General features: G+C 38.4%; 1 protein-coding gene across 1 annotated transcript; it reads left to right on the top strand.

The window, feature by feature from the left end:
• Window positions 1–3,778: 3,778 nt before the first annotated feature.
• LOC149234261 (LEAF RUST 10 DISEASE-RESISTANCE LOCUS RECEPTOR-LIKE PROTEIN KINASE-like 1.2) lies at window positions 3,779–6,306 on the top strand. The gene is made up of 3 exons (XM_089461139.1): window positions 3,779–4,537; window positions 4,850–4,873; window positions 4,996–6,306. The coding sequence occupies exons 1-3, from the start codon at window positions 3,817–3,819 to the stop codon at window positions 6,141–6,143; spliced, it is 1,893 nt and encodes a 630-aa protein (XP_089317265.1). The 5' UTR covers window positions 3,779–3,816; the 3' UTR covers window positions 6,144–6,306.
• Window positions 6,307–9,540: the final 3,234 nt, after the last annotated feature.

The following is a 9,540-nucleotide window of genomic DNA, read 5'->3' as shown; positions in this document are numbered from 1 at the left end:
CCTAGCCATCGATCTCATAGTCAACCCTTAGATCACGGTCAACTACGGGGGTTAAGGCCATTGTTAATTCATGTTCCAGTCGAAGTCCCGCAAACTGTCGATTGCGATGAGCTGTAGACCCGACTGCTCCAATAGAACATGCTCTATTGTTATATCACATCCGCTATACCGGAACTACCGCATCAGAAGTTATGTAATGCAAAGTTATGTCACACTGAAAATCTGTAGTTGCAATATATATATACGGACCCACGGGACCGTTACAATACACCGTAATACAACATCGCATTTGCCACATCGCAAGCCTTTTTAAAGCCTTACCACATTGAAATCCGTCGATTACGATATGTACTCTGGACCCGATCATTTTATGGTAACAATTCTATTGAAATATCGCATCCAGTTCATTGCAAGCTTTAAAGCCTTATCATGTCAAAACCCTGATTGTGATAGTATGCGGACTCGCTACACCATTATAATACATCCTAAATAAATATTGCATCTGTCGCATATCGCAAGTCTTGAAGAGATGTAATGATGGAAAACCGCCGATTGTGATAAGGTTGTGGACCCGACGGGTTTATTAACAACTTCTTAAGATCGTATCACATCCGCTCTGTTGCCAGTAGTGGAATCACTATGTTATGTGAAAACCTCTGAAAATTGCGATTAAGGTGATGATGTGGCTGGTGGGACCACCCATTATATGGTTTTAACTATGTTGATGTGTGAATATCGATGATGTTGATATCGGAGGACAGAGCAAAGTTGTAAAACCTCAGATTTTCATGAAAGTTGCAATTGTGGGATTAAAGGAATGACGTGGCACGTGGGATCTCCAATATGGGTATAACCTCTCTTGTGATGCAATTTCTGTGAATAATTAAGTCTGTGGATGAAAGGGCCTCTCTGATATAATTTTAATATGCGACATCATAAGTCGGCCTCTCTTCCAAATGAACGTGTCTTTTGAGTATTGGTGAACTCAAAGAGACAGAGGAAGCCGAAGATCGAGAAGTCGAAGGTCGAGAAGCCAAAAGGTCGAGCGAGCGCAGAGGAAGCCGAAGATCAAGCGAGCGAAAAAGGAAGCCAAAGGTCAGGCGTATCAGGCATCTATAACAGAGAACAAGGAAAGTTCACAACTGGTGAACTGGAAGAAACAGAGAAAGTTGTAGGTCCAACAGGACAGAAGGAAGTCGAAGGTCCAGCAGGACAAAAGAAAAAAGCCAAATGTCCAGCAGGACAGAAGGAAGCCGAAGGTCCAGCAGGAAAGAAGGAAGCCGAAGGTCCAACAACAAAGAAGGAAGCCGAAGGACGAGCAACTCTGTTGATCAGGTTAACTTTTGAAAGGCTCAGACCAGTGATGAATTAATCAAGTACATAACACAACCTGAAGAACAGTTCTGTGAGAGGAAATAAAGTTTCATTTGTCATCATTTGAAGGGAGTAGTAGACTGCACCAGCATTGAGGTGTTTGTGAGTTTGTTTCTTGGAAGTAAGATATCGCGACAATAAGAAGCAGTCACTCCCGAAACAGTTACTGCAACAATAAAGAACAAAGTCTTGAAAACAAAGAATTTATTTTGTGCATACATTAAGGCTTAGTGCAAATATCTTGTTGGAAAGCTTCAACAAATCTTGGAAACATTATTGGAGATCATGATGCCTATTTGAAATCATCATGAGGTAACTTTGCAGACTCTGTTGGGGAAATATGAAGAGTTGTGAAGACTCCTTCATATGAAGACAGGCTGTCATTGATGTAGCAGTGAAGGTGTAGATAGACAAAATTCAGTGAAGAAGATGTTGGGAACAGAGAGTTACTATCAAACATATCTAGACAATATATAGCAGAGGGTCGGAGCCTTGGGTCTTGGACACAAAGGATCTCAACTTATCTAGGGATTTGGACACAAAGGATCTCAATTAAGATGTGTAGAGAGAAATATGATTAATGACAAGGAGGTTTTATCAAGTTACCTCTGAATGAATAAGAGTGAATTCTCCAATAGCTTAGTGAAACTTCCACCTATGTTCTAAGCTTAATCCCATGGAACTACCATCAAGTGTGATCAACCGATTAGCCCTATGTGCCTCCACGTCTTAGAAGTTATCAACTAGCACAACCTCCAATGGATTTATCGGCCCTGTAAAGCACAACCACTACTCAACGATTCTCATCGAGTAAGACTTTTTTGTTTTTAACTCTTATGCCACATATAAGATCTAAGCATATCCTAGTGAATACAATACAAATATATATGCAAAATGTAATTTTTTTCTAAAAATATTAAATAAAAATACAAAAAAAAATTTCATATATATATAATTAATGTAAACCTCTATTCCACAAAATAAAAAAACAAATTAAAATGAAAATTATAATTCTATTTTACACGTATTCACATCTTATACACATGAAAAAACTAATTTTTATTTCAACAAAATAAAAATTATAATTTAAAAAAAATATTATAATTAATTTAATTATTATATATTAAAATAAAATAAAAATTACATTCCAAATATCCTAACTTTTCTATATTAAAAAAAAAACAAACAAGCACCACTCTTTTTAACTAAAAAGATAAAAACATCAACATCAATTATATATTCGATATATCTTCAATATACAACATATACAAATTCGTTGAATGTACACCCAGCAAAAAATGTCCTTTGTACCGAAAAAGAATATATCCTCACCTGCTACTTAGTTGATGTTATTTTTACCATTAAAAAATAATGACTCGATATATCCATGATCCCTTTCTTCATTTATGGATATATGAAGCTTGTTTCTCTTTTTATATCCACGTCTTATGTCTTTCGTCCTGCCATGAACATCTTCGTTCATTTTTGTTTTCAACGAATTTTAGCACTTTGAGCTTTCGAAGTATTGTGCACATACAGAGTCCAAAGTCTTTCTGGACCCACAAACCTCAAATTTTGCTAGATTTTACAATTGACTCGGGGAAACGTGCTTCTTACGTCTGGACTCTGACTTATGTCTACACTACGGACTGATACACGCGTATACATCGTATTGCTGACCTTTTTAGCACGAATCCTACTCCAAAGGTGTTTTCAAGATTTGGGTGGAAGAAAGTCAGCGTACGATATTTGGATTTTAATTCTCCTTTTTTTGTGTTTGCTTCGCAAATTTGGGTTGAAGTTTGGTTGGGATGTCTGAGGTCAGTTTTCCTGCTGTAATGGAAATTTGTACATATTTTCTTTTTAAGAATTTCGACTAAATGAGTTGATTTTCTTAAACAAAAATAAAAAAAATATCAAACAAGAAATCATCCTCACCACTCCCCGAAAAAAACTGTCATACTGTCAAACTAAGTTACCCATTAGAATGTTTGTCGGTTAGTGTGACAGCAAAGCGGAGAGTGGCCCGAAGTTCACGAGGCTGTCCATTCTGTGAAAATGGTTGTTGAAGACTTTGTAATGGCTTTTCGAAAAGATTTATTAATGACCATCGTCTTGGTGGTAAAAATCTCCTGATATCTACCGTCCCGTGGGTATCACAGAATATCTTATAACAGAGAATTCCAATACTGCTTTTCATGGCATCTTCTGTAGATTTTTTCGTTCAAACTTATCTCTTGAAGTGACTAATTTAGGACGTCTTGACAGGAAGGGTAGGCGATGATCTAAAATAAATTATTTGATGGTTTATGTTAAAAACTAATTTAAATGACTAAAGACGATTTCCTTCAATTTAAAAGATTTTCTTACTTAACACTGCATACGCTTCATTGTCGTCCATTCCCAACACTGATTCTATGCCTATCATCTCATCTTCTTCCGATGGAATTATATGCTCGTCGCCTTCATCCTTCTCTGGATCGAACCCTGTTCGTCGTCATCCTTACTGCCTGCTGTGCCTCTCTATTCCCCTGCTACTTATGCTTGGACCCGCAATACCAGTATTGCCAAAATACTAGTAGATGCGGGGTTACAGATATATGGTATCCTTTAGGTGTGGGAAACCGTGGATGCGGTCACCCTCACTTTCAGATCGACTGTGTGGAGAACCTAACTCCAGTAATCACAATTCAGGGCCAGAATTACACAATAATAGATTGCCATTCTAGATTCGCATGCTTTATTGTGAGGGGCGAGGAGTGCAAATTCTTAGATTATCCCACTGACATGCAGATACAGCATCCAAGACGAACAGACACGGTCGTGATATTCGCTAGAGAGAACAGGACCCTCTACGTGTACAATTGTAATAATGAGCCTCAATTGAACAACTCGAGCATGGTTGACGGGAAATGTAATGCTAGTGTGTACTACGGTTTGTACGACAATGGGAATTTGATTCCGGGATGTTCTAAGACACAAGTAACACTTGATGTGGGAGCAATGCGACTGTCTTACAATGACACAAAGAGAACTGAAAGCTGTAAATCATGTTTCGGAAGTGGAGGGATATGTGGCTACCGTTACAACACTTCGGATTCACCTGCACCGTTCGTGTGTTATTGCAAGGATGGACCCCGTACAGACAACTGCCACAGCCACGGTATGCTCTATTTTTAAATTTTCACAAAACTACTTGGAACTGCTGCTTCAGTTAAGATGTTACGAATTTATTCATAGGCACCCAAGAAATAGGGTTGTTATAGTTACAAGTATATGCCCCATCTTCATAAACAAGAATATCTTGTTATCTGTATATGGCCGCGTTAGAGGTCGCCAAACAGCTATTATGATAGGTAAATTCATGACATCTTCCTATTCTGTTTGTCCGCTATAACTCTAGGGTGAATAGGTGTCCACATATATTTGAATCGTTCCTGTTACTTACGATAGTTGTGTTATGGCCGCGTTACAGGTCGCCGAACAGCTATTATAATAGGTAAATTCATGATTTCTTCCTTTTCTGTTTTTCCGATTTAACCATACCCTGAAATGGTTTCGTTTTCTTTTAGGGGGTTGGACCGAGATCACATTGATATGAATCTCTTCATTCCATCGCAGGTTGCTCCGTTGCAGGAGCTGCGCTGTTAGCGATACTGTCCTTTATTTATCATCTAAAGAACAGAAAGCCTCCTCCTAGCGGGGCTCTTCCGAGACCTTTGCCTGGGCGCGAGATGGGCAATTTGCCAATATTCTCTTACGAAGCACTTCGTCAGTCTACAAACGGGTTTCACGAGGAGAACGAACTTGGGGTTGGAGGGTTCGGGTCGGTGTATATGGGTAAACTTTGGGACGGACGAATTGTTGCCGTAAAGAGACTATATCAGGATAACTCTAGGAGACTGGAGCAGTTCATCAACGAGGTGAAGATATTTTCGACGTTGAATCATCCACACGTCGTTCGTCTTTATGGCTGCACCCCTGCAGACAGTCCAGAGCTGCTGCTTGTATACGAGCTTGTGCCAAATGGAACCCTGGCCGATCATCTTCATGGCGGTCGCAAAACCCCCAATGTATTACCATGGAATACTCGCTTGAACATCGCTATTCAAACTGCCCAGGCCTTGGCTTTCCTTCACGCCCTTGATCCGCCTATAATCCACAGAGATGTGAAATCCTCTAACATTCTCTTGGATGAGAATTTGGATACAAAATTGGCTGATTTTGGGCTTTGCAGGCTTGTTCCTGTGGACGCCTCACATGTGACTACTATCCCGCAAGGCACACCAGGGTATGTTGACCCAGAGTACTATCAGTGCTATCAGCTGACTGAGAAATCTGATGTCTACAGCTTTGGGGTCGTTTTGATGGAGATCGTCTCTGCTAAAATAGCGATGGACATAAATCGGAACAGAAAGGAAATAAACCTTGCTAACTTGGCGATAACGAAGATTCAGGAAGGGGCTTTGCACGAACTAGTGGATCCGCAGCTGGAGATGGAAGTGAATCATGAGGTGAAGGCAATGGTAAGAGCAGTAGCAGAATTGGCGTTCAGATGCCTGGCGTCAGAGAGGGATGACAGACCGGATATGGAGGAAGTCGTTGCTCAGCTTGAAAAAATCAGATGCTCTGGTACGTCAACTGGTCCAGGTGAAGAGCAGTTGAGATCGTTTTGCAACGTCAAAGAACCAAACACAGCGCTGTTATCTCCCTTCTCTGTGCAGGACAGGTGGCCCAGTATAAGCTCCACTCCAAACATCAGCACATAAACTTTTATTTATAGTTTAATATGCAACTTTCCGCTTTACAGATGTACAAGATCATATTTAATACTTGCACCTGGACATTGTTTTTGTATTTTTGTAATGTTTTATCGATCTAATAAAATTAGTGTGGACTGTGAGTAAAGTATTTGAAAATGTAAAAGTAAACGGAAGTGTGGATCACGTGGTTGGACTTTGATTATAGCCATTCTGTTTTTTAGAAGAAAAAACGTTAATATAGTTAAAAAGAAATTAGTGATTATAAAGTTCCTTTTCTGTTTAGTGTGATATCTATGCCATATTTCTCCATGAAAAATACATAACTATTTTAATTTCACATCCAAAATCTAATGCTCATAACTATCTTAATTTCACATCCAAAATTTAGTGTTGAGTTCCACTGCAAACTACATAGGTTATCAGAATCATAATCCTTTATGGAAAAATACATAACTATCTTAATTTCACATAAAAAATCTAGTGTTCATAACTATCTTAATTTCACATCCAAAATTTAGTGTTGAGGTCCAGTGCAAACTACATATTGCAAACTATATATTACCCACACGATGTTCGTGGATGATTCGCTGCTGGGTGGAAAGAATAACAAAGAATAATGGAGTCATATTTATGAAATTCTAAATGAATTTGGTAAAGCTACATGTTTATTCATGAGCAAAGGTAAATCAATCCTTATCACATATTCACACGTTGCAATATAAATATATATTTATTATGGAGATTTTTCATATGTTTGAAATTGCAATTCCTCATATGTTTGGAATTGCAAAAATTCAAATATTGCAAAAATTCAAATAGATGAGGGATTCCATTACCTTGGATATACACTGAAACTTAATAAATACAAAAATAAAGATTGGGAGTGGCTATTAACAAAATTTGAGAAGAATTTTTTTTTTTTCAAAATAAATGGTTTTCCCTGGGGTAGGCTCACCCTTATCAAATTTGTCCTTCGGAACTTGTCAACCTACTAGATGCATTTGTATTTACTACCAAAGGAAATAATTCACAAGATCGAAAAAATTTCGGCTAGATTTTTATGGGCAGGTAAAAGCACGGGAAGGAAATACCATCTAGTCCGTTTGTCTTCCATTGCTCAACCCATTTAGAGTGGAGGATGGGTATTCTGGAATGCTTTAATATTTCATTGGTCATAAAATCTTGTTGGCAGGCATTATATGGTACAGGTATTTGGCAAAATATCATGAAAACGAAATGCATACATCATTGTGATTCCACGCAGTGGATTAGAGATGGGGCTAAGGTACAAAAGGTTGTGTCATTCTCTTGGCACAATATGATGAAAACTAAACAATGGCACTTTACTGGAATGAGATGGGAGATTGGTGATGGTTGTCTAATTCAGGTTGGTCTGGATGCTATCAAGGATATGGATGGTTAGCATTCACTTTCTGCCCCACTAATTTATCATTTATCACAAATGCGTATTACCCATATCTGGTAGCTGGTTGTTGAACTAAACAACACCTTGGGTACACGCACATGGCAGAGTGCAGAATTTATGGGATTGTTGGGGAGTCGGGGTATAGAATTGAAGGATTACATCTAATGTTTAAATCAAACTAGAGCCTTTCCATCCGAAGTAGAGGATAAATTGTGCTGGGTGGGTACACTTCAAAAGGGTCAGATCGTTGCCAAGGATATATATTCCAAATTTCCTATAGATACATTTGATGAAAGGTTCCAGTGGTTCCAACAAATATGGTATTGAGGCATACCCATGAAGCTAAAATGTTTCAATTGGCTTGTCCTCCACAACAGAGTGCTCACTTGGGACATATTAATACATAGAGGACATCATGGACTAGGCATTTATTCCCTATGTTGGACAACCATGGAGGACTCTCTTCATCTATTTATAAAATGTCAATTTGCAAGTGTTATTTGGGATGGAGTAATGTCACTACTCAACATCAAAGGTAGGTTGCAACAAGGATCGATCGAGGGAGTTCTATCTTCGTAGTTCAACACACATAAACAACACTCCACGTTACCATTCTATATATTTTGGGGGTCTAGAGATGCAGAAACAAAAATCTCTTTGAGCAGCAAGAACTAGACATGAGGACAACTATTATTAAGATTGTTGCATACTATGGGGAGATTTGACCAATTATTAGAAAAGTCCACAGAGATAATCCCAAGTATATTGATATTTGGAGTGAACTGTCTGTGGGTTTCTTTGATGGGGCATGCTTACAAACGAAATGTGGATGTGGGGCATATATTGTATTAGAACCTGGTAAGTTTTATCACTTTTGGTGGGAAGGAGGAAGTGGTACAAATAGCTGGGAAACAATCATAGCATTATGGTGGACACTACTATGTGCAAAATGTTTGGGTATTGAGACCATAAAGATATTCGAGGACTCAAAAAGTGTCATTGAATGGGTACATGGATACACTCAATTCAATCCTATCAATCTTTCTTCATGGATGAGGTGTATCCAGAATCTGGAGCATACCCTTCGACATATTACATATAGGCATGTGTAACGGGAACAGAATGGGGTTGCAGACAGGTTATCAAAAAGGGGCATTGCAATAGAAACATGTTTGATTTAATTTCATGCTTTCCAACAAGGTGTAGTAATAAATGAAGGAACTATTGTGATCTTGTAACAAAGCAATTATATATAAATAGGGGACAAAGACACTTCATAAATAGGGGTATGCTAATAGATTATCAAAGTAGAATCATAGGGGATAATGGGGTTATGATAGGTAAGTAGGATTTTGCACCAAGTTTTTATTAAGTAAATGGATAAACAAGTGACAAAAATGTATTTTTTATGAAGGAGATATATCATAAATAAGCTATTGTGATCGCCTTTTTTTAATGAAAGATGATTTTTTTGTTGGATTATATGGGTATGACCCAAGTTTGGAAGAGTTATTTAGCCAAAAAAACCCCGCAGCTACTGGCCCTTTCGGCAATAGCCTACGGAGCGCGGATTGAGGTCTCACCCGAGGTAGCAAGGGTGGGTGCTGGAACCAGGTTTCCGCACCCTAGGGATGTCTAGATGTGGTCTGGAGGTTTCGCGCACCGATCTACAGCTCTGCGCTGCTCGATATTCGCAGAGATCCAGATTGATTATACTTTTCTATTAGTGCACTATTCTATAGGAGGATGCAGTTATAAGTCAGATCTGTTCAACAGGGTCTTTAAGCAAACATTTAACCAACGTAACCGATTCGCGTATTTAAAATGAACCTAGATTTACATACATTCATACAATAAGTAGATTAATTAAACAGGTATTATAAAAGTCAGATTCACGATAGCTCAGAAGGAACACAGAATTTTCAGAGAAACTTATCTTTATTTCCACTTATCCTTAATACATCCAGATCCACCCTG

This window comes from Pinus tabuliformis, chromosome 8 (assembly GCF_031772625.1).
Source record: "Pinus tabuliformis cultivar Carrire ecotype Pingquan chromosome 8, CPIR1, whole genome shotgun sequence".
In the NCBI taxonomy this organism is placed as follows: domain Eukaryota; kingdom Viridiplantae; phylum Streptophyta; class Pinopsida; order Pinales; family Pinaceae; genus Pinus; species Pinus tabuliformis.
Note: the sequence above shows the minus strand (reverse complement) of the source record. Positions and strands in the feature narration are given on the sequence as shown.